The 27090-nt window shown below is 43.1% G+C and overlaps 1 protein-coding gene across 1 annotated transcript; it reads left to right on the top strand.

Moving 5' to 3' along the window:
* Positions 1 to 27090, top strand: cabp7b (calcium binding protein 7b; the record flags this gene model as incomplete). The annotated part of the gene is made up of 5 exons (XM_083657841.1): positions 1 to 109; positions 25343 to 25486; positions 25648 to 25760; positions 26712 to 26850; positions 26963 to 27090. The coding sequence occupies 5 exons, from the start codon at positions 1 to 3 to the stop codon at positions 27088 to 27090; spliced, it is 633 nt and encodes a 210-aa protein (XP_083513967.1).

The following is a 27090-nucleotide window of genomic DNA, read 5'->3' as shown; positions in this document are numbered from 1 at the left end:
ATGCCAGTGCGTGCTGTAACCACCAGGTTCATGTACAAGGGACTTGGCACTATTCCAGCAGATGTCCTCGCCTACCAGCCTGTTAACCTGCCTGAAGATGAGGTGGAAGGTGAGTTGTTTCTGTTTGCTTGCTTTCTTGTGGTTTCAAGTTGCATTCACGCTATATAGAGTCCTTTACATCGAAAAGGATAGTAGCCTAGAAGTTCAGGACCATGGAGAGCAACAGCCGGTATGCGCTTACACTGTGCCCATACGCACCTCCTGATCCTGAACTGTAAGCCTTTACAGTAATTTGTTGTAGTTAAACTGTACAAGGTAAGAACAGAAGGCCATCTTGAAAAAATATAACTATACAATCATGGGTAGGGGTGAATAAGAACTCTATCAAGCTATTATGGTCAACTTTTCTTTTATGATCTCTCTTTCCATTTGCTTTATGTTGATTTTACACCATTGTGCAAAGAAACAAAATGAACTATTATTATTATAAAAAAAAAAAAGAATTAGGCCCTACATGACAAAAATGCATTTTTGCTTCCACCATTATAGCATCAGTCATCCTTGCCATGACTGAAACACCTGTTTCACTTAAGTCACCTGTGGTCCACAAGAGAAAGGAGTCCTTTCTCTTGGACTGAGGACTGAATTGTCAGAGAGCACTTAAAAACTTGGGCACACACACACACACACACACACACACACACACACACACACACACACACACACACACACACACACACACACACAAAAAGACTAATCTGAAATTGAGAAAGGGCCTGTGATTATACAATATTATGGTAATGAATAAGAATATGAATGAATTTGACCCCAAATGAAGAGAATCTGAATGAGATGGGTATATAGGGTGGTGGGCATACTGAGTCATAATTAAATTACATCTTCTACCATGTTATCATTTCTTCACTGATTAATAATATTAATAAAAAAAACATCAATATCAGTACAATATCAATATCAGCATTCTATTCCTATTGTAACGCATATATGTAAGAATGGAGCATTTGTTTTGGCAAATTGCCCTCAAAATGAGAAAGCACAGGTGGACGTGATTTGGAACAAACCCAGACAGACTACAATGAAGAGATCTCTATCCCATGTGATATCCCCAACTCTTTTATACCAAGGAAATTCCATTTCCCCTGCTTGTGTTTGGTTGCCTGGCCCACAAGTGGCCTTCTGTCCTTGCTTTGAGCTATTCATTTGACATTGAAAATCTACTATCTGCAGTGACAGCGTAAATTTAATTAAAAAAGTTATGAAAAAAGGCTATGAAAAAAAACAAGCAATAGAACAATAGTCAAATGGGCTGTGTTTTGCAAGAGATGGTGTCAGGCCTATACAACACAATACAGCAGGTCCGGCTTCTCGGGTCATGGAGAAGTCTTTTCAAACTCTACGTTGTTGTAAACACTAATGAGAATCATCACATATTCAGTGACACATTCCAATTATCTTTTGAGCTTTTTTTACCCAGAGATTTGCTGAGCACATAATGCAATTTTTCACCATTACCTCTCCTACACACTCACATACTGTGTACACACACACACACACACACCACACACACACACACACACACACACACACAACACACACACGCACACACACACACACACACACACACAACACACACACGCACACACACACACACACACACACACACACACACACACACACACACATACATACACATACACACACACACACACACCCTCATACCTGGGAGCTGCACAGTATAATCAGTCTTCCAATATTGCCACTGAGCTGCTCCACTGGCACAGTTGGGGTTCGCTCTCTAAGGAGTTCTCTTCCCGTAGTTGTTGAGTTATTGATCCAAATGTGCCACCTAGATTTTCTCTAAAGATATCAAATGTGGGGGTCCGGGTAGTGCAGCGGGTAGATTCCCTGCCTACCACGAGGGTCGCATGCAGGTTTGAGCCCCCGTGTTGCCTCCAACTTGGCAGGGCGTCCACACAGGCACCATTTGCCATGTCTGCAGGTGCCAGGTGGGAAGCCGAATTAGGGGTATGTGTCCTGGTTGCTGCACTATAGTGCCTCCTCTGGTCGGTCGGGGTGCCTGTTCTCGGGGATGGGGGGGGGGAGGGAACTGGGGCGAATAGTGTGATCCTCGTATGCGCTACGTCCTGCCGGTGAAACTCCTCACTGTCGGGTGAAAAGAAGCGGCTGGCGACTGCACATGTATCGGAGGAAGCATGTGCTAGTCTAGAGCTCCGCCCATATCAGCAGAGGGGGTGGAGCAACAACCTAGCAGAAGGTTAAAATTCCATAAAATTCAGAACCATAAAATTCAAGAAAATCAGAAAGTGAAGGCAGTGAAAATGTGTCTAATACTCACACAAACCTAAAGTAAACAACTACAAAAACAGCTAAGTCCAATATGGCTATACACCTTGGGTAAATACAAATTGTGACAAAACGTATATTACCTTGATTAAATCAATTAGAATCATTGTCTCTGTGACATTGTTGCAAAAACATACAGACTATTTACATGGCACAAGGACAACATGACCTTGCATCCGGTGCAAAGGGACAGTGCATGTCATACCATGCACAGACAAATGATGCATATCATTCTAGATAAGTAGATTACAGATTTTAATATTCAGCATTCATATGCAATGGTTTCAACCTTTATAGGACGGTGTAGAAAATAACCAATCGCCCGCATTGTACCAGGAGGAAGTTATACTCCTCCTATAGAATGACATGCATGAAACAAATTATAAGGACCTGAGGTGCTCAGAGATGTGTCGATGTTGGACCAGTGCAATGCTGTGCGCTAAAACCTCTGGGGATAATTACTATGTTATTGACTAGTAACAGCTGTAAGGGTTACAGACACTTCCACTGTGTGGAGAGGAGAAGACTGCGGGCGTTTGCGTGGGGTGAGTCTTAGGAAGGTTGGTTAAGTAGGGTGACCTCTCTTGGGAAGAAGCTATTGAGGTGACCGCCCGGGTGTCTTGGTCTTAACGGACCTGTACAGATTCCCGGGGAAGTGTTTTTTGAGCAGATGGTTCCCCGGGTGAGCAGGGTCAGTGGCAAGTGGCCTTTGTCTCCGCCCTTGTGTCATGCAGGTGTCATAATCCCTCATATGTATTCAAGCCATTACCACCAAGTAATTATACCTCTATAATTATGCAGTAACAGTGTAGGTTACAGTATGTGATAATATCCATATATTGAGACTGAAGAAATGACTGTAAACGTGTGTATCAATTTAGATTATGATGTACACCAGATCACATATATCTGAGCTCTATATTGTGTTTATCGTCTGTATAAATCTGTCGGCCAAAGCTGGTTAGTGCTGTATTCACAAAATCGGATACATTTTTGACCTTGGGAACTACTTGTACTGTGCAAGCAGTCTCTATAATTGACTATACTCTTTACTTTACTTTACTTACTTTATTTCAATGTAAACAAATACTTCCATCATGTGCAAAATCGAAGCAACCGATCATAGATCATCATCTAATCAACATCCATCAAATGTTTTTGAATAAAAAAAAGAAAAGTATTATGTCAAGAGCGTTATAAATTACAGCCGTTTTAAACTGTTACACCCGCTAAGCGCAATCTTTGTATAAACATTGCCTATCTGTGTTGTACAGATAGACATTGTTTATAGTCCTCAAGGTCATTAGGTCCTCAAAGGACACAGTATCAGTATTAACAGCAAGGTCCAAAAGCAAGTTAAGCCCATTGATGATGACTAGGTTTGATTATATCCTGATATACATTCAGACGGCTGCCATAGCTAACATTACACAATATTTCGATCATATCTTTTGTCTTTTACAAACCTGAACCTCGAATCTTAATTCAGTTGAGATTCTAAGAATTAATTATATTAAGCAACTTTTTGGAGCAAGTTGTAAATTAGACACATTTTAAGTGTCCTAAAAGGATGCGTATTATGTTTTAGTGATTAGATTTGCATTTAATCTTTTTCATTAATTGAAACTATATATATATATATATATATATATATATATATATATATATATATATATATATATATATATATATATATATATATATATATATATATATATATATATATATATATATATATACTATAATACATTGAAATTACTATGATCAGATACTGTATATAATATTAAAAAGACATCCCACCAACCACAACTAGATACCAATATATTTCATGACCAGACAATGCACACATTGTATCCGATATGAAGTAAAGTGTTATGACCATAGGCCACAGAATTCATCATTTGCCGTTATTGCAATTCGACATGTGTTGAAATAGATAAGACTCTGGGCAGAACAGCGACTTCCTGACAATAACAATCATGTGAGGTCTCTTCCGGTTTGTTTCCACTCCTCAGTGCATCACTGACACACCGGCTGTGAACAGTATTTATAGATCTCAGCATGTAGGTCGAATCCCCCAGACACCAGCCATTGTAGTGGAGTGTAGACCATCTTCACATTTGTATGCAAAGCTGTCTTCATCGGTGGTTACAAGTAGGAGTGTTTTCACACTAGCATTGTACACAAGAGACAAGTGGAGGCGGAGCTCGCACACTTCTGACTTTACTGTATCGGTCTGTGATTGCGAAACCGGTACTGTCATTGGTTTACACATCATATTCCTTTTGTTTCAGCACATTTTTATGACATCCTGTTGCTGCTGTATTACCAGATACACATGACCTCCAGCTAGCTATACGTGACATTTATCACACTGTGATCATGTTGGGTTCATTCTTGCTGATAGCCAGTGGTGTTCTTGTGGGAGCAGAAGTCGTTTAAAATAATGGGATTTTTTAGAGAGAGACAGAGAGAGAGAGAGAGAGAGAGAGAGAGAGAGAGAGAGAGAGAGAGAGAGAGAGAGAGAGAGAGAGAGAGAGAGACAGAGAGAGAGGGAGAGAGAATATTTGTTAGAAAGGTTGGCCACCCCGGGGGCCTATCCTGGGCCTCCGGGTCCGCCCAGCCCCCTGGAGACTATTTCCTGGATCTATCGAAAGTGATGACATCATCGCCGATGACATCACAATGGGACCCGATGACATCATTTTAATCAATGATAATCATAACCATCCAGACCGCAATGTAACATCAGACGTGACATCATCATTAGACGTTTTGTTTGAGGAAGGGCAGGGTGCTGCCCGAAACGTTACCACCACCGGTGTAAAATAAATACACTCAAACGTGGAGCCTTGCAGTGTGCAAGCTTTCTTTTCTTTTGTCATCATCATTAGACGTGACATCATCATTAGACGTGACATCATCGGCCACTATAAGGGAAGCACTCGAAAGGGTCGACTCACGTTCTTCATCTAAATATATGACGACCACAGAGTCCCCACACAGAGTGATGAATCTGGGATACCCCAGGGCCCAGGTCGACGTCTAGGCCAAGCCGAGACAACCCGGAGGTGCTCAAAGACCAGACCATCCAGGTCACCTCCATCATGTTCTAACGAACATGCCTGAAACAAAGCACACGACCAATGACGAACCAAGCTCATTCCTATCAGAGGAGATGGTTGGTTCTCTGAGGCTGCTTTCTCACTGGGAACGATTGCTTTCGTTCCGTTCCGTTCCGTTCCGCCCCCGGGAACGATTGCCCCCCCCCCCCTCCTCTCCCCCGCTGGTCAGCTTTCACATTACAATATTTCTGATGCACTCGGAAACGGAACAGAGTGCACTTGCGAGTTTATCCTCGCCCGTTTGTTGTTTATGCGGTTCGGAACGGTTAACTTTCACACTCGCAAGTGTTCCGTGCTCGGGCACGCCAAAGCGCTCCCCAGACCACCTTTTCAAGTGGATCCTGACACGGTTGGTCAATTTGGGACAAGTGTGCTCGGGAACGGTACCGGGGCGCCAGTGAGAAAGCACGCTGAACCTACCTGCGGGTAGTCCGCAAACCCCCGAGGAGACCTGCTCCACTCTGGAACCACGAGCCCGAGCAGAAGTCTCCAACAATATTAACGCGCTCAATTTCCATATCCGTGGAGAATTATGAATTTGTTTCTTTGTATATAAGCATTTCACAGCAGCAAAACAAGTCCCACACAGCCCCAGTATATAGAGCAGGGGTCGGCACCCTTTTTGAAGTGCCATTTGCAAATTTGCTTGCCAATCAGTGTGCCACACCAAGATTAATGACTCGCACATCAAAATGTAAAACTCCAACGCATCTATAATGTTATTCCATCCAAAATGAGGACATTGAAATGAGAGCACTCTACAGGACACACAGCAGCACGCTCCTTCTCTGTCTTCTGCGCTGGCATGTTTCATCTGCTTCCTGCTGCTGTGGAAGGCAACCAATCAGAGGCAGAGTAGAGTGGTTCACTCACTATGGTAAATATATTAAATAACATGCTGTGCAACTGCAAATGGCTGTGAAATAGGTAATTTGGAACTTCAAAATGTCTCTGAAAAAAATCTCAATTGCGCAGTTTATTGCTACTGTGGGGCAGTCACCAAACTTTCCCCTGGACTGGACAACGAAGTGAGATCTGCTGACGTAAAGGTGACATACTTACACCCGGCCGATGGCCAAGCGTATTCAGCTCCCCTCACTGCCAGACTAATCAACCGAGCCCTGCCTACACCTGGTGGGACTGAAGTGCCATTTCTGGAAGAATACAGATTCCCCACAGGAATCTGAGGGCGGCTGTAGAAAAGGCAACGTAATGGCCCACCATCAGGCCTGTTCGTGGGGCAATTAACGCCCACGACCCGGAGGAGCCCACGACGCAATGATGATCATCATCGGTGATGATGTCAGAGTACACCTTGTGAGGTCATCGGTGATGTCAGAGTTTCCCCTGTGAGGTCATCGGTGAGGTCAGACGGTCTAGGCTGTCTCCAGACTGTGTGATGTCAGACGTGACTTTGTGAGGTCATCAATGATGTCATACCTCCCGGGACGTTGTGACATCACCAATGATGTCATACCTCCAATGTGGGAGGTATAAAAGTGATGGTCTCTGTTATGCTATGTCCTTCCCTTTCTGCACCTCATACACGAGGTTCCCCTTTCCCTCGAGCTCTTACCTAAGATCCAGCAAACTTCACACAAACTTCCTAACAACACTGCTGTGCCAACCCTTCGCGTGCCAGAGGTGGCACCCGTGCCCTAGGTCGCTGACCCCTGATATAGAGGGTGAGCATCTCATTCAGAGGTACTTTCTCAGGGTGGGAAACACTGGCTGCTGCAGGTATCAAACCTGTGACCTGTCAGTTATGAGATGGTCTGTGGTACCTGACCAGACCACCCTCACACCACCATGAAAATTGTTTAATCACACGTCTAAACTATATTAGTCTTATAATATAACCAATGGAAAATACTGTTGAGATTTTGGCACATTTTGAACATTTATCTGCAACGTACTTTTTTTTATTTTTATAACCATATATTTATTGGTTTTGCATGTAATTACTGTACATGTATTCTCCTCATACATCTAACATACATCATTTATAACCCCCCCGCCCCCCCCCCCCCCCCGACCCTGTGGCAGTACAAAAACGAAAAAGAAAAAAGGACAATGCAAGAATTAAATAAAAGTAACAAAAATAAATAAGTTGAATCAAATGTAGGTACAATCACAATTATATATACATACAGCACATATCATTTACAATAGCCTATTTCACTTTCAAGTCACCCTTCCAATGCCTCTTCAATGTCACCATTTTTAACAAATTCCAAAAACATTTCCCAAATGCCATAAAATGCTGTCATTTTCTTCCTAATCATATAAATAAGTTTCTCCAGAGCTAGACTAGATGTTAGATTTTTCAACCACTGACCTAGAGAGGGGCACCCAACATTCTTCCAACACAAAGCTAATTAGCTAATTGCTTTAAAGAGCAATTGACAGGGTAGATGCCTAATATACACAATTTAGGACAGTGAGGACATGAGGCAGTGGTGTGGAGGTAATCCTGGAGACATAAGTTGTCTGCAACGTACTATTTGAATTGCTTAACATTCAATATATTCAGCCGTAGAGATGTGCTACAAAGTAGCATTGCGCCCGACATGTGAAACATTTCCTTGTTTTAGGCATTAACAAACTGAAAGCAAAATCCAAGCAGGCTTTGGATCAATGCATTTAGCAGGATTATAGCTCGGCCAGCGCATTCAGGTTGTTTTTTTAATAGAAGGAGAATAGGAATGTGATCCATGTAGGCTACAGAAAACGCTTGGAACGTAATTGGACCACAAGAGACGAATTCAAAGAGGAATTTCACTGTGCGCGTTTTACCCTCAATTCTCACTGGCTGTGAAAAAAAGAAAAAAGAATAACTGTCTACTCTGCATCTTTGCTCTGTTTCTATATCCTCATGCAACTTCCAGAAACAGAAGGCTTATGGATAATGTTCATCAAATAGTGCTAAAGGAAATCGGACAAAAAGTGAAAACGCCAACAATTTCCTTTGAGGACAATCTTCACTAGCCTACTAAGAGCTGCAGATCCTCCTGGCAAGAGGCTCAGAGACTATACTATAGCCCAGAAGACGGCGAGGTGCAGAGCCATGCTGGATGCCCCGGTCTGCTCCTTAGAGGCCAAAAGGATGAAGTCAAGTCAAGCCTTTACATACCATCCAACCATCATTTGTGAGCGATGGGGCGGTTGTGACTCAGGAGGTAGAGCAGGTCGTCCACTAATCGTTTTGGATAAAAGAGGTTTGGTGGTTCGATCCCCAGTAGACTCAGTTCTCAGTCTCTATCCGCACAACCTTCGTTGGTAAAACTGTGTGGAAACAATTAGAGAGTTTGGAACCAATCCAGAGTCTTTAGGGTGGCCCTTCATACCGGAGGGGTGGTGGCATGCAGAAGTTGTGTGCTAAAAGGAATAAAAAAATGTTGATCGAGACATCCATTTATAATGTTTTAAAAGGTTATCTGTTTTTCTATTTTATTTTTTATTTAGCCTTTATGGTTTGTCCCATTGAGATCAAATATCTCTTTTACAAGGGAGACCTGGCCAAGAACAGCAGCAACACAAACTTTCAAGATAAATCACATACACATACATTTGAATAACATTAAAATGATCAGATAAAACATTTGCACACGGACAAAGTGATTCGCTGTATCTGCAGTTTTTTTTTTCACTCCAGATAACTGGACATAGGTTTGTTTGTTAGCGGCCGTTCTTTTTTAAGATTAAGATTAAGATTAAACTGGACGGACAAACCCCGTCTTTATTGGTCACAAACACTGTGACATGCACACACGTGCACGGCGGCCAGTACACACACACACATGCTTTAGAGGCACTGTGAAATTCTTCCTACGCGTTTGACCCATCCTGGCTCGTCCTCCTCCATGGTTCAGGCCAGGAGCGGTGGGCAGCTGCAGTGAAGCAGCCAGGGACCAACTTCTCCCAACCGCCGCTGGTCAGATGACGATCTTCTGCATGTTTTTAGTTGGGGGTTATATATGGATGGAGGAACCCCAGGGAGCACGGGGGGAGAACATGCAAACTCCACACAGAAAGGCCCTTTCGACCAGATAGCCCACCTGGGCAGTAGGCACTGAGGACATGGGAGGAGCACACCCTCAGCGTCCCATGCGGGAATCGAACCCAGGACCTTCTAGCTGTGAGGCGCTATATACACCATCCATATCATCTGTATTCCATCCAATGCTCACCCTTTTTCCTGATTTCCCCCCCATTTTCTCTCCAATTGTACTTGGTCAATATCCCCCCTGCAGCCCCAATCGCTGCTCCACCCTCTGCCGATCTGGGGAGAGCCGTAGACTAGCACCACGCTTCCTCCGACACATGCGCAGTTGCCAGCCGCTTCTTTTTACCTGACAGCGGACAGCGGGGAGCTTCACTGGGAGGACGTAGCACGTGGGAGGATCACGCTATTCCCACCGGTTCCTTTCCGCCCCAAACAGGCGCCCCGACCGACCAGGTGGCGCTAGCGCAGCGACCAAGACACACATACCCATAATGCCGCTTCCCACCCAAAAAACACAAAGAGACTATTGTTGAAAACACAAAGCCAATCGTGCGTGTATGGACGCCCGACCAAGCCGGAGGTAACACGGGGGTACGAACCTGCAACCCTCATGTTGGTACGCAGGGAATCTAGCGCTACACTACCCGGACGCCCAGCACTCATCCTTTTTAACTGAAGTAATTACAGCACATACTGTACAAGTATTAATTCCGCCATGGAAAAATGGAGGCAATCATATCTAGCACTTAGAATATAAAATATATATAAATATATAAAAATCAATTTGAACGACCCTCCAAATCATAATTCCCGTTGGAAACATGGCACTCTTCTCTGAGCTCGAGTTCCCTGAGATGTAGTTCTGTGAAACTGAGATTTGAGTTTTGGCTGCTTCTGGTCTGCTTCTGATATGCAAATTCCTTTTTCCTCGGTCTTACCAGCGATTCACCAATCAGCGCCAAGGGAGACTAACGATTAGCCAATCAGCATCAATAAACAGCCCAACAGGCGGGACTGAGCCATTGTCAAGCGGTTGCCCAAGTGTGCCAAGCCTATGGTGCCGAGGAGTAACGTTAATAACAGGAATGGCGGCGGTCGCTCCCTGCTGTCGAGGCTGTTTCAAATTGATTAGAAGTAGCAATGACTTTGAAATCCGAACGGCACACCGCTTGGAAGGAATTTATTCAAAGGAGAGATGTGGGTTTTTTACACTCTGGAGTAACTAACATAACATTCAGGCGAATAGGTTTGGCTCTAGTGATTGGTTAGGGGGAATGGAATTGGCCTGGGGGAATCCCCTCGTAGAAATTGGTTAAACAGAGGAAAGTCTCAGCCTTGAAGATGGAAATGAGTTGACAATTAAGTCTGATATCAGACTAAAGTAAAATCAACTTGTATTTATGGTGAATGGGAAGAACAAAAAACAACAGTTCTTTAAGCTTTTAAGAGACTTTAGATTTTCTTTTTATGCATGACATCATCAAACAGGTACAGGGCCAGATGATTAAAAAAAAATTAATAACGTAAAATCATTCACTTCGACTTTTATCGATTATATAAATGGGAGCTAGGGCTCTGTCTGTCTGTTTCTCTGTCCCACTGATGACAACATCTGTGATGTCATAAATTCACTCACACACTGATGACATCATCAGTGATGTCATAAATTCACTCACACACAAGGCTATAGTTCAGTGATGATGTCATGAATTCACCTGCGGTACGGCGCCTAGCAACGTCAATTTAACCCCTCATCATTGTCAGTATCACCAACAGGAATGACAATCTCTATGGTGCGTCTAAGTCTGTAGAAATCCATTATGTCCATTGAGATCATCAACTGCCACGGGTGACATGACATTCCTAACTGCCACAGACCTGACATCGTCTTCAACTGCTCGCTGCCGTGAGGGTCTATCCTGTCAGGTGTTCATCGATGCAGGTGGCGCTGTGAGGTCAACCTTTTAACAGCTACTTGAGCCAGAGGGGGATTTGACATCTCTGTGACAAATGGTTGCTTAGGTCAGTAGCATAACATAGCATAGCAGTAGTGGCTGCCATCTGCGTTGGAGTTTGGACACTTTCCAAGTTTAGGCATTCAGTGTCTCAGATACTGAACATTTATGAGTATTACTTCTACAACTAATGAAAATAAACCCATAGCTGAAAAATAGTTTGAGATTAAGGTCACAGTCAAAATGGGGTGTTATTTTGTGTAATTGTAGCTATCTGCTCATTAAGAGCTACTGGAAACTGAGAGCCTTGCGCTATTAGGCTACATTTTAAATAACAAAATATTGAGGTAATTTAAACATGCAAAAATTGTTTTTATATCTATTGAACTTTTAAGATTACACCTACTGCAAGCCTGCTAGTATTACTAGGCTATACTACTAGCAAGGTTACTAACTACTACTACTACTACTACTAGTAGACTACTACACCGTTACGACTACAACCATGTAAGTTAGTAACACCCTTCAGCAAGCTATCCCTGGTGGTGTTCCTCGCTCCTATGAGGTAAATTTCGTTTATCAGGCAAAAAAACATTTTAATTTAAATAGATTTTGGCCTGTAGTCAAACAGAATTATAATAATCACCTCGCCCTCCACCTCCTTAGCAGCGATATCAATGGTGCAATGAGAAAGTACACTGCTGAAATATTTATATGCTCCTCACAGCAGAAACCCTGCTGTTTTGCATATCCAGCATAAACTTTCTTCAGAAAATTACTTTATCTACTAGTTGTGTGCTTTGCTGAAATCGACTACTGAATACTTCATGAATATTTACTTTTCTGCTAAAATCCAAGGGTCATCACAAGAACAAGTGAATAGAGAGGCAAAGTCAACGTCACTTCCCGCATTTCTCTGGGCACCAGCGTCCGGAAAAATATGAATGGTGGTGAACGCTATTGATCCCGTTTGAATTGTGCCACGGGAGTCATGTTTGTCAATGTAAAAGATAACTAACTGCAAGGCAAGAAAGTGGCAGTTTGTGGTCAAACTGTGACACTATAAGTTATAAATCAGAAAGACCGCGCACAACCAGTCGCGTAAGTGACGTCTCTCCTGCCACTCCATGTTGTTGATGGTGTGACGTGTTGTGCGACACGAGAGATGTAGTCGATTGACAAAACTAAACCTTACCTTTCAGTTTCAGTACAAACTGTGACTTTCTTGACTTGCATAGTTCTCTTTTAAATGGACAAAATTTAACGTGTGTACCCCATGGCACAATTCAAACGGGATCAAAACAAGTAACGTACCTCTCCGTCCACCACCGTTATTATTCCTTCAGACGCTGGTGTCCAGAGAAAGGCAGGAAGTGACGTTGACTTTGGCTCTCTGTTAGGATCAGTAGGATTGATGGCTTTGATCAGTAGGATCCATGGTTGTAATATATAATAAGTGCTTAAAGAAAGATTGGGATCAAACATAATCAAACATGGTGACACAAGCATAGCTTATTGTTGCAGTCATTTTGTTCAGAAGCTATTCTAGTTCATCATCACTCTTCACCCTCCAGGGGCTCTGAACGTGGAGATCAATGTACATGTGTAAATGTGAACCTGCATGTGTTTGGGCTCCAGTGTGGCAGTCGTGTTCAGTAGTGTTCAGTAGTGGTTCAGTAGTGTTCAGCACAAACACACATCTTTTGTGTTGCTTCATTAGTAATAGTGGTGGGATTTCACGAGAAAAGATCACTAGTATGGGAGTCGGGCACAAGCAGCTGAGAGCTTCTCCTTTAACAAAGGCCGAGCTAAAGTCCACAAACAGGATGCTGGCGTAGGTTCCTGCAGTGTCAACCTGTCAGACCTGTTGGCTCTGTATACAGGTGAACTGCAGAGGGTCCAGGAGTCATGGACTTTAGGTAGGGTAGAAGAAGTAGTATTGAGTCAAAAAAAGTGCTAACCTTGGTGATGTCACTGCATACTAAATAGGTAGCCTGGGTAAACCCAGCCGCCACGTGACCTGCTCTCAGACCTGCTGTAAGCAGGGTAAGCCTGAGAGCAGGTCACTGGGGGCTGGGTTTACCCAGGCTACTAAATATGTAAGGTTGTGGGGGGGGGGGGTGTTTGTGTCTGTGTGTGTGTGTGTGTGTGTGTGTGTGTGTGTGTGTGTGTGTGTGTGTGTGTGTGTGTGTGTGTGTGTGTGTGTGTGTGTGTGTGTGTGTGTGTGTGTGTGTGTGTGTGTGCGTGCGTGCGCGCGCATGCGTGCGTGCGTGTGTGTGTGTGTGTGTGTGTTTTTGCGATAGAGGTAATAGACAATTCATCCCTAATATGAGATTGACATTGACATTTCAGCAATATGGAATAAATATGATATTCATGATATATGGAATAAATATGATATTCATGTGACCTTTTTGGTGAATCATGATTTTGAAAACAAACAGATTAACAAAATGGTATGTGGATAAGTGGCTAAGTCTAGGTAAGGATAGACATTTTGCAGTGCCCCAGTCACACCACGTTGTCTGATAGCCGAGAATGAAGAGAAGAATAAACAACTTGAATGCGTGGGTTATAGGTTCACTCCTTCCAAAAAGAAATTATGATATTATTTCACTTCCCTCTAATGGATGGCTGACAACAACAACAACAACAACAACAAAAATTTAGCTAATATTACTGCCTTAAGAGTCTGTGGCGGGCTCATTTTGAAAGGGAGCGCGATGGTTCTTATACCATAGTAACTAGAAGAGCTAAGGAATCGATTGGTACCAACCATGCCAACCTAGCATGTCGGCAAGGGAAGGGGGCTAAATGCTCCAAAGTTAGGCAAAATTTTGGCGAGGGGAAAAATTGGCATGGCCATTTTCAAAGGGGTTCCTCGACCCCACCAGACATCTGAATGAGAAAGGGTGTAGGGTTAGGGTTGATTTGCATGCATTCTGTCAGAAAGGTGTCTTTCCCTTTGAAAATGTTTAAGCTATTTTTTCCAATCAACTCTAGATCTAACTGCAATATTCTTTTTAATAAAACTAATGTTTTTATCATTTTGAAAATGTATTTTATATTTAGAAAGTAAAATTGTCTATAAAATATAATACATTCATTTTTGGCACACGGCCCTCCATCCAGATTAATTTTTGACCCTTCATAGGAAAGAATTAGGGCACCTCTGCTCGAATGCCATGTCAGTGTCACCCTGTACTTCTGTCAGAATGCCTCTAACTTAGGGTTTCCATCATTACCTCGGTGAGATGTTAGTCCAGGATGGAGAGCTCTGGTGTCCCCTTGCTCCTGGCAGTAGCATACATACTCTGACATAATGTGCAGCAATTTGCTTCTTGGTGACTTGGTATAAATCTTCATATTGTGTGACAGAAAGCGTATGTACGGTTTTACAAATCTTTAATTTTGTCCGCACGCACCTCATTTGTATGTATGTATGTATGTAACCTTATTTGTGGAATCTGCGCAGAGTTTTATAAATGAGGTGCCAGAAGTGACATTAACTCATTGAATGCCATGGACGTCCTTCGACGTCCAATTAAATAGTGACGTAGAGTGCCACGGACGTCCTTCGACGTCCAATGCGTTTTTTGACGGTGGGACATCGATCAAAGCCTTCCGCAGCTCCTGTACAACATACTATAGTAGCTATTGGAGGTCTATAACCTATTTTACAGAACCCTTAGGTGGCGACAGTGCTCTCCAGATTACAGAAATGTCAGGAATACACAGCCTGAATTAGCCTTGATGAAAGAGAACCCGCTCATGCTGCAATCCAGAGCCATGTAGATTGTTCTGGCTGCAACTGACGGTGCGTGCGAACACAGTCAATCCGCGCACACAACTGAGTCCTTCTGCCTCTGTCTGTCTGTCAGCATAGTTTCTCCACATGATTAGCCGCTAGAAAAGCAGCAGCGCGACACTGAAAAGCCAAACCTTTCACTGCAGTCCGCGTGTGGCTTCTCCATGTTGCGCTGCCTGGGAGGCGGCGCTTCCCAGGCTTCCTAGAGACGCTTGGTGCGAGGCTGTGTGTTACTAGTGTGGGGAGGAGTTTTCAGCTGAGGAAGGGGAGGGGGGGTGGGGCACGCAGGGCAGGACACAACTACACCACATCACTACATCAGAAAATATTACCGTATCTAGAGTCAGTGAATGTGCTTGAAATGCTGCATTTCACAAAAGGCTGAATATCTCAGCTTATAATTTGAAATGCCTGAAAACGCTGAAAACAACCTATCTTCTCCGGCTCATAACTAAAGAACGGAAAATGGTATCAATAAACTTTTTTTTGCTGATGATACAATAGAGTCTCCTTGTTCTTTTTGCGTGTTCGGTGTTTACATAGTAATATCACACAATATTCTGTGGGCCTCGAGAAATCACTGAAAACGCTCTGAAAACTCTGGCACTGGGAGCGTCCGTTCTCCAAAAGTGGCTGGCACTCAATGAGTTAATATGAACTGGCACTAGACATGGGGTATGTCCCAAAGCTTTTTCACAACCCCTGGAGTGAAATGGAGTAGGGGAGAGGAGGGGAGGTGAAGGCCATTTTGGGACTGTTTGTATTTGTGTTATATATATATATATATATATATATATATATATATATATATATATAACACTGTAGGACTGTAGGACCAAGGCACTGGCAAAAGAACTGGAGTTGGTCCCCGGGCGCTGCACTGCGGCTGCCCACTGCTCCTAATTCTAGGAAGGTTCCTAGTAGAGGATGGGTCAAATGCAGAGGATGAATTTCCCCATGGGGATAAATAAAGGATAACTTAACTTAACTTTAACTTAAAAGAAAATAGTTCCTCCATGAAACTGCTCATAACAAGGTCTGTGGATTCTCTTGGGTAACCGGGTCATGATTTCTGGAAAGAGACATTGCTGTTGAGTTTATCAAATGTATTTCTTTGGCACTTTGAGCACCACATAGCCGAGTGCCATCCAGTGCCATTGTATTGGAGAGAAGGCAGAAACTCTGCGGCCGATATCTCCAAAACTCGGGCAACTAACACAAAACGATATGGATGGATAAATAGCACTACAGGTGAGAGGGGATGTATTTTGGATTTTAGGGTGAGCTGTTCCTTTAACCCGAACGTATTTCTTATTTAACCATGACCAAACAATTTCTCTTGTCATCATCATCTCTATCATCAGTTGCATTGGACTCTGTGACGAATGCAACTGAACAGATGAGCTTCTGGGGAGCGAACAGGGAAGTGAGAAATGTCTTTTCAAAATAAATGTTCCATAACTTGTTGATGTGCAGTACAATCTGCCAATCTCTTGCCCATATCTCTCTGCTCCCTGTCACATCGTGGCACACTCTTCCAGACAGCACTGTTGTGATAACACATGATGAATAATGTATTGTTTGCAGCTCTCTTGTTCAGAGAGCCTGCAAAAAAACAAACATTTTATTTTTTCATGTTTCTGACAACTACAAACTCTCCCCTCTACTTTTTGAATGACTGAGATAGCTCTGTCAGATGAAAAGTTATGGGTCTTTGATGTCATGGATCTAAAAGTAAAAAGTGAGAAACGTGGCTTTATATATATATATATATATATATATATATATATATATATATATATATATATATATATATATATATATATATATATATATATATATATATATATATATATATACACACACACACACATATAATAATAATAATTATTATTATTATTATTATTATTATTATTATTATTATTATATTACTTAATCCAACCAATTTCACCTTTGCACCCCCACACCGAGTACTAATTGCCTGGCACCACCACTGCACCAAAATTCGCAAGTTATGGGCCACTGAACATTTTAATGAGGCTTCTGTTGCAGAAACAACTGTCTGCTTAATTGATTTGGTTAATCAGTTGCTCCGCCTGCTTTTAATAACTCCATGCAACGGAATATATTTTCTTAATTGCACTAATTACATTTTTTATTCTACAGTGTATTTACAAAATGATGGTCTCACAGAGCTGTTGATTTACAGTTTAATTTGAGTTCAGAATTAATCGACATTAGGAGAGAGTTACCTAATGTGAACTGAGCCAGGATTCCCCTTATTATGTGTTCAGGGGAACAAACTCCCTGAACACATTAGATCTGCCCCTTATTTTTAATTTTTTTTTTTCCTGTACATTTCCAACAAATGGACTGTACATGTAATAATAATACTGAAGAATGCCTTGTAACTTATTTAAAACAGAAATAATGTTTCATGCTTGTTAATTTGAGTATATATTCTGTGTGTTTTTTTTATATATGCATTGCTTTGCTGCTTGTTTTTTCAATTATTTTTTTGTAAAGCACCTTGAATTGCCTTTGTGTATGGAAAGTGCTATATAAATAAATTTGACTTGACTTGACTTATTATGCAGAGGACGTCGGTAGAGTAGGCGGTCCTTAATGCCTAATGAGATAAGTTAGTAACTAAGTAAGTAAATAAGTTATCCTTTATTTATACCCATGGGGAAATTCATCCTCTGCATTTGACCCATCCTCTACTAGGAACCTTCCTAGAACTAGGAGCAGTGGGCGGGCGCAGACTGTGCAGCGCCCGGGGACCAACTCCAGTTCTTGTTGCCAGTACCTTGGTCAGGGGCACTGACAGGAGTTCTAACCCTAACATACATGTCTTTTTGGTGGTGGTAGGAAACCGGAGCACCCGGAGAAAACCCACACGGACACGGGGAGAACATGCAAACTCCACACAGAATGGAGCTGGGACGGACCGGGGGTTCGAACCCGGTACCTTGTTGCTGTGAGGCAACAGTGCAAACCACTGAGCCACCGTGCCGTCAAGGCGTCACTGCGCATTGGGTGCATTCAGACCTGGTACTTTACTGAGAGAGGAACGCCAGGTGCCAGGTGTGGACGGGCTCATAGGCTTGGCTTACGTGTTTGTCTGTGGATCCTTTACACCTTTTGGACACTTATCCCTCTTTGCTCGAGTGGTGATGATAAGGTAACCAGGCACTTAACAAACACAGATGTTGTACAGGTCCCGCGGCGCATGGGGAATTTTAAGTGTCATTTTCGTTTTCACAACAGTAGACTGTTGGATTGAGTGCAGGCAGCGCTGGTCTGCATCACTAAATGACAGACATGAAGTGATGCACACATCATCAGACACATTAGAGATCAATTTACATCCATCTCTATATTGGCCAGCTTCTCATTTGGTAGCGGTGCACCACAGATGAGCCTGTATGTGTGGTAAACAACACCTCCAGAGGCCATCTGACTGACTGACTGACTGACTGACTGACTCAGTCTGACTGACTGACTGACTGACTGACTGACTGACTGACTGACTGACTGACTGACTACCTGCCTGCCGGACCTGAAAATGCATCTTGATGCCCTAACTTGTGCCGTGGGAAAACCGTCTTTACCCATCACTGGAAAGCAGCACACTGTTCTCAGCAGCGTGCTGTGGAGGCAGCGTGAGGCAGGGGATACAGGACTGTTCTCAGCAGCGTGGTGTGGAGGCAGCGTGAGGCCGGGGATACAGGCAGGATTAAGGAAGTGATGAGAAAGGCCAGCTTTGTCATTGGGCTGACCCTCAGGCAGTCCAGAGGGGGAGAGGAGGAGGAGGAGGAGGAGGAGGAGGAGGAGGAGGAGGAGGAGGAGGAGGAGGAGGAGGAGGAGGAGGAGGACTAAACTGAAATCAATCCTAAATAACACCCATTCCCTCTTTGGTGGGCCGATGGAGCTACAGGGGTCCATCAAATTCTGTCTCATCCCTCCAAGGAACAAAACCGTTTCTATTCATTTATATTTTGGGGGAGTATTGCATGAATGGCTGGCTTCAGGTTGGTTCTGAAAAAAATAACTTTGTGGTCGACTCAGTTCTCCGTCTCGATCCGCTCCGCTCAACTAGAGACTTTCCCAGCTTTCATTGTTAAAACCGGGTGGAAGCAATTGGAAACAGTGCTGAGCTGCATCTCAAATACATTTTCAGGTTCCCAGCCTTCAGATGATGTGGACCACTTCTATGTGGCATCATATGCTGTTGACCTGCTATCTCACCCTATAACATCCTCTGCCCCCTCCCCCTAATATAAAAGTGTCTGGTAGGGAGGGATGTAAAATGTCATCATGTGATCACGTGTATTTGATTTTAGTATTGTCAATTATATCAATTATGGAATGAATTGTGTGGCCCCGCCCACTTTGATTCAGGCCCACCTGAAATGTAATTTCTGGCTATGCCCCTGGATGAAATTAGCATTTAAAAGTAAAAAGTAGCTCATTAAAATGTACTCGGAGTAAATTACTTAACTTTTCCTTTGTTTGCTTGCTTGTTTATTTGTTTTATTTCTTTCTTTTCTTTTGTTTTTTGGGGGGAGGATATATCTTCTCTCCCGTGCAAACAAAAAAAGTACAAAAAACATCAAGCTGAAACTAGGTTCTTTTCCTCATTTTCTTCAAGTTCATCCTCGACTTCAACCAAATCCGACGGGCTTTCCGTTGGATTGAGGTGTTTTCTGACTCATCTCCTCTGTGATGAAGCACCAACGTGTTCGTTCTCCTCTGCTGTCTGTCTCACCTTGCGTGTTGAATCTTAAAGTATTTGGTACGGCTGATGATGCCGGCTTGTCATCCAGAGAGGTCTAATGTCACAGCATAGCCACCCCGCAAGATTGGAGTCGTGACTTGCATAGCACGACTTGCATATCTATATGCAAATTAGCATATGATGTCCATCTGCATGGTGACTCCTAGTCACTCTCTGAGCAGCTAATAGCTACTTCCCTTGGAAACGATTGGCAGTTAGCGAGACTCGATAGATTGGACGGTTTCTGGTGTGCATGCAGTTCATAGAAAATTGGGGGAAATTTTGATTTATTTTTACTCTGTAACAGAAGCGATTTAAAATGTAGCAAAGTACATTATACTTCAAACCAAATTGACTTAAAGGTCAAATTACTGATTTAAAAAAAACTACAAAAAAGTGCAAGTACACATAACAGCTACTCAATTACAGTAACGAGAATTGTAATAAAATTACTTTCCACCTCATTATGGAAAACACTGTTTTACAAAAAACTGCAGCTCGCCAAGCTGGCCCTTTGATGATGACATTACTGATGACATTCATCAGTGATGTCATCAGTGACTGATGACATCATCACTGGGACTTTGTGTGTGCGTGTGCGTGTGTGTCTGTCTCGTGTGTGTGTGTGTGTGTGTGTGTGAGTGAATTTATGACATCACTGATGGTGTCATCAGTGGGACAGAGAGACAGACAAACAAACAGACAGCGCCCTAGCTCCCTTTTATATTATATAAGATGACAGACCTTTTAACACAGCTCCTCAGATTATCAGTATTATGCCAGAAGAACATTATATGACTGTTGCAGAACATCTCACATTTTCCGAGCTACCAAATCCGGTCTTGCATGGGCACAGTGCGCGCACGCACACACACACACACACACACACACACACACACACACACACACACACACACACACACACACACACACATACACAGACACACACACACACTTGAGGCAACGACGTGAGTTTGCACACAAGAGTCAACGACAAGGGACTGCAGAGTCCCATGTGGGCCAGACTTCAAACAGGATTTGACAAAGACGTTGAAGTGTAGCAGGTCTTCGTGCCTCGTGGGACCAGAACCTGCAAGACAGAAAGGCACATGGGTCATTAGTGTTAGCACCGCCAACAACAACAACAACAACAACAACAACAACAACAACAACAATGGATCAACAGCAACGGGCTGCAGTTTTGTGTTTGAACATCCATATGTGCAGATGGAAAGGTGGAGAAGAAGAAGAAGCAGAAGACGAGCGTTTGGGCGCAGATGGTTGGTTTCTTTGTAGCCATATTTCCCATGTGTGCTTTGCAGTAAGCAGAGCGATGACATATGCTGCTGCAGTCTCATTGGCCGATGTGACGACGAATCCCGTGTTGTGCTGCGCTCACGCTACACGACACAAATATCAAACCTATTTGAAAATGATCGGGACGTCCCAGACTGCATTGGGAGATGAGGGGACATTCCCTCGCTGACCGTCTCTCACACTATGCAAGTCACGACTCCAATCTTGTCCGGGACGTCTTAATGAGCCGTGACATCAGGTGTGTGTGAGGCCTTAGCCATGCCTGTCTGCTGTCGCCCTCTCTAATTATTAAGAGGGTAGAGAGCCATTTGACTCTGATATCCTTCAATGAATGCCATTGTTGTTAAGTGTTTCTTCTTAATGTGGATTCATGAAAACTGACGTTAACAAGTGCAAGAGAGATCTTGACAGATCTGTTAGTGGAGGCTGTGGGTCTGTGTGTGTGTGTGTGTGTGTGTGTGTGTGTGTGTGTGTGTGTGTGTGTGTGTGTGTGTGTGTGTGTGTGTGCGTGCGTGCGTGCGTGCGTGCGTGCGTGCGTGCGTGCGTGCATGACCTAGAGAAGCCTTATCAGCCTCTCAGCAGCTCTTCTTCTGAAGTCTTCTGGAAGCTTTGATCAGAACGTGTTTCACTTCGACAGATCTTTGTTTTGAAGAGCAGAGCTGTTGAGGGAACCAGACTTTGTGGGTTTCTTGGTATGCTGGGGGAAGTCTCTAACCCGCACCTGAATGCTATCACATTGGTTCGAATATACTTAACCCCCCCAAATTACTCCCTTACAAATCATTATCCCAGATGTTCACATGCAATATTGAAGCATTTCATATTTTGGAGTATCCATATCAAACAGAAGGACTGAGCCTTTGATGTGCAACGACTGTCCTTTTTACCTTTTTACTTCAAACAGAATGCTGTATTTCAGGCTGAGGATACCAGCCAAATTATGCCAGCCAATTATGTTTATGGATTATTTCCCAAAGGTTGTTGTGTTGCACCCTCCTCTGCTCTCTTACCTCTGCTCACACACAAACAAAATAGCTTATCATAACTACGCAGACTCAGCTGTATATAACTCTTTCCTCAGGTGACTTAAGCCCCCATAGACTCACTCTGTCAGTGCATTGATCAAATAAATAACTGGATGTGCCAGAATTTCCTACAGCTAAACAAAGACAAAACAGAGGTGATCGTCTTCGGTCCCAAAGAACAAAGGCTTGAAATCGCTGCACGCCTCGAGTCTCGATCCCTGAAGCCAAAGGATCAAGTTAAAGATCTTGGCGTTATTATGGATTCTGATCTCAACTTTAACTCCCACATTAAGTCCATCAGAAAATCAGCTTTTTATCATCTTAAAAATATAGCAAGAATTAGGGGCTACATGTCCAGACAGGATCTAGAAAAACTAATTCACGCCTTCATCTATAGTAGGTTAGACTACTGCAATAGCCTTTTCTCTGGTCTCTCCAAAAAAGAACTTAAGCAACTCCAGCTCATTCAGAAAGCTGCTGCTAGAGTTCTAACAAGGACTAAGAAAGCTGATCATATTACTCCAGTTCTTAAGTCCTTACACTGGTTGCCAGTGTGTCATAGAATAGATTTTAAAATACTGTTACTAGTCTACAAATCACTTAACGGCCTAGGCCCAAAATACATTGCTGAATTGCTCCCACGCTATGAACCGTCTAGACCAGGGGTGGGCAATTATTTTTCATGGGGGGCAGGGGCGGACTGGGATCCTAATTCAGGCCGGGCATTAGATACCAAGCAGGCCAGGCCGATACGGGCCGACGCGCGTGCCGGCGTCCGAAGGGCAGCAGCGAAAAATTTGGGCCATTTGAAGCCCAATTTGGGCCGTTTGAAGCCCAATTTGGGCCATTTGAAGCCGGATTTGGGCCGTTTGAAGCCCAATTTGGGTCGTTTGTAGCCAGATTTGGGCCGTTTGAAGCCCAATTTGGGCCGTTTGAAGCCCAATTTGGGCCGAGTCCAATTTTACAATGAGATGCACCCACTTTAACCCTGAATAAAGTAATAAAACCACTAGTAAACCAGTTTGCCCGACGTGCCCGATTATGCAGTCCGCGCCTGATGGGGGGCCACATGAGAAACCCAGATTGTTGCCGGGGGCCGAACAAATATTGTCATGCCGTAACCCATGGATGGGTAACTTTGATGATAGAGAGGGCCACAAAAAATGTCCTCGCTACCAGGTTTTGCTGAGGGCCGAACGGCGCCAGCGTGAAAAATTTGGTGCATTTGAAGCCACGTTTAGAGGAATAACTCATTTTAACAGTTGTGATGTCATTATTCAGTCTTAACCACCAATATTTCATCCTTTTCTCACTCACTCCTATGTCACCACCTGCTCTCAGGGCTTGAAATTAACTTTTTTGACCAACTGCCAATATGGCTGCTAGATTTTAAAGTTACCAGCCAATTAGAATTTCCACTAGCCAAAATGTTTTTCTTGAAATAAATCAGAATATGAGTGGGTTAATTTAAGCATAAGTATCAGTAAGTGGCCCGGGATGATCAAAGCCTGTGTTGAGGGTCACACAAACAAAAATGCAGTCTTGAAGCTAAATAAATCCAAAACCAATGAGTTAATTATTTAAATTTCTAATTCAATGTAGCCTTTTAGTCATAAAGATTATTGAAAGATATTCCATATTCCAGACTGAAATGCTATAACAGAAGTGGAGTATTGGCCAGAATGACATGAACATTTGGACACTTATTCAGCGGGTATCTTGCATGTTGCGTTCAGGTGCACTGTGAACCTGAACGCACTGTTCAGGTGCGGCAGTGAACTTAACACGTTCACTGCCGTCGACGAGTTAACTTGTCAAAAAAACAACAACGGTTGACTGCCGTCGACGAGTTAACTCGTCAAAAAAAAACGTGGACGTGGATCAAACCCTTTTACATCTCCTATAAAAAATATGGGAGCTATTGAATGTGTATAACCTATTTTACCGACCCACTAAGTGGCGACAGTGCTCTCCAGACAAGAGAAAGCCGAGCAAAAACAGCAGGAAAAAGCGTGAGCAAACCATTCTCATGGCGAAAATGCTTTCGCGCTGGGAGCTGGCGCACAACGGTGGGGGATTCCAAAAATAGACTCTGGGTGCAACACACTTTGAAACACACAGCAGAAAGCCCAGAATCGCACGCAGCTTCATCCCAGCTCACAACCGAAAACCCAGAAACGAACGAGCCCGATCCAGACTCGCCCGACGAGCGGCCGCCAGCAGCCAGGCAGCACAGACAGGCAGCAGAGACTCGCCTGTGACACACGCTGCAGCCACCAGAGACACACCCACGGAGGGAGGAGTTTGAAGGAGAGGGGGGTGGGGGTGCTGTTATTTTGGAGGAAATTACTGTTCAGAACTATTGTTTAGATGTCTGATGTCTCACTGATGCCAAAAATAAATGGTTAAAGTGACTGTTCTGCCTGTTCTATCGAATTTCACAAAAAGGCATTTATCTCAGCTTTCCTTCTCAGACGCTGAAACCATGCTGTATTCAACTGCTAATGCCTACATAACAGAACATGATAAAAACTAACTCTTTTAGACAGAGAAAGCACACATTCTATTAGTTCTTTTGAGATATTTTGGGTTCACAAAGTCCTAGCAGAAAATAATCCTCGGCTCTTGAAAGATGAGCCAGAATCCTCAAAAAAAACCTTGGCAGAAGCTACCTACTGTATTGGAAAAACTGTTGGCAGTGAATGTGTTAATGCACTTTTTATGCTCCTTCTCCATTGTGATGCTTTTAAATGTATATCTTATCCTCTTATTCTTTTATTTTCTTGTGTCAACCATTTTATGTGAAGCACTTTGAATTGCCTCTGTGTATGAATGAAATGTGCGATACAAATAAACTTGACTTGACTTGACTTGACTTGACTTGACTTGACTTGACTTGACTTGACCTGAGTTATTGCCCTCCTTCTTCTTCTTCCCACAGAGATACGTGAGGCGTTCAAAGTGTTTGACCGAGATGGGAACGGGTTCATCTCAAAGCAGGAGCTGGGCGTGGCCATGCGCTCGCTGGGATACATGCCCAACGAGGTGGAGCTCGAGGTCATCATCCAAAGACTCGACATAGACGGTAAGCTAGCATCTCTCTCTCTCTCTCTCTCTCTCTCTCTCAGAAGGACTATGATTAGCTGGTTGTTGAAAGTCATCTAATAGGAACTTATACATTGACATTTTGTATTTATTTAATTTATTGTATCTTTGTTTGTATCTCTACCTGCTTGCCTTTATCAGGTGATGGTCAGGTTGACTTTGAAGAATTCATCACATTACTTGGGCCAAAACTTGTTGCCGCTGAAACGCCCGATAAGTTCCACGGAGCAGACTTTGATTCTGTGTTTTGGAAGGTAATCATCATCATCATCATCATCATCATCATTATCAATCAAGTCTATGCCTCTTTCCTTATCAGAGTTTAACGATTCCATTATCTTTCCTTTTCGAGCGAGATGATTTTCCTGCGGGGCTTTTATGACATTTGTGATAGACAGCCAAGCATTGTAATTAAAATTACCATGCAAACATAATAGAAGTGAAATAGTCATTTAAGCAACAGAACGACCGTGCCTCTCTGCATTTTCATAACAAATTAAATGTCTCTCTTTTTTAAATAGCAATGAGAGAGTTACACCAGTTCTTTGATCACTTTATGAAACACTTTGTTCTAGGGATGTCACAATATATCGTCCCACGATATTTCACGATATCAAAACGTGACAATATGTATTGTTGAGATGAAATCTCCTATCGCGAGAAAAAGAAGCTGAACACGGTGTCACTGACCTGCATCCGATTGCATGCTCGCTCTCCTTTTCATTGCTTTGTTTGAACAGACGAGGGACGTTACAGACACGGAGGATGAAAATGGTGAAATGACTCAAATTAGCGTGGAGGATGCCCCCTCAACTTACAAATCGATCGCAAAAAAAGATTGTTAAAATATCGTATCGTATCGTTATCATGATGAACCCAATATCGTGTATCGTATCGTGAACGGAGTGTATCGTGACACCCCTACTTTGTTCTGATGGTATCTTCATTAGCTACATGTAACATGCTCCGGAATACTCACATAGCATATTGTTGACCTGTGGTTTCTGTGCATTGTTAACCCATTGATACCTGATGCAGCATTTGCGTGTATATCCCTCATTTGTGTGTGTATCCGTTTAAAGGGATCTTAAAGGGATACACACACAAATGCTGCATCAGGTATCAATGGGTTAAGGGACACTTGAACAGTATTGCAGTTGCTATCGTGCTCATGATATTTCACTTGGTGTTTTCTGATATCCAAGTGTGACATGCAGAAGTTGACTGTGGAGGAGCTTAAGAGCCTGCTTTACGACACCTTCTGTGACCACCTCACTATGAAAGACATTGAGAATATCATTATGACTGAGGAGAGCAGTCCAGAGTGCCAAGTGGATATCGATAGTATGTTTCGTCAACTATTTTTGTTCAAAAACCTTATTTCGAAACTATTCAGACTTTATGAAAATGCTCACATACTGTATATTATAATATGTTTCTGTAAATCTCTCCACAGAAAGCCCAACACAACAGGTGAAACACACGTGCGTGCGGAAAAGCCTGATTTGTGCCTTCGCCATTGCATTTATCATCAGCGTGATGCTCATCGCAGCCAATCAGATGCTGCGCAGAGGGATGAAGTAA

The sequence above is a fragment of the Poromitra crassiceps genome (assembly GCF_964638095.1).
Source record: "Poromitra crassiceps genome assembly, chromosome: 21".
NCBI lineage: Eukaryota > Metazoa > Chordata > Actinopteri > Beryciformes > Melamphaidae > Poromitra > Poromitra crassiceps.
The sequence above is the reverse complement of the archived record's forward strand: the minus strand, read 5'-3'. Positions and strand labels throughout refer to the sequence as shown.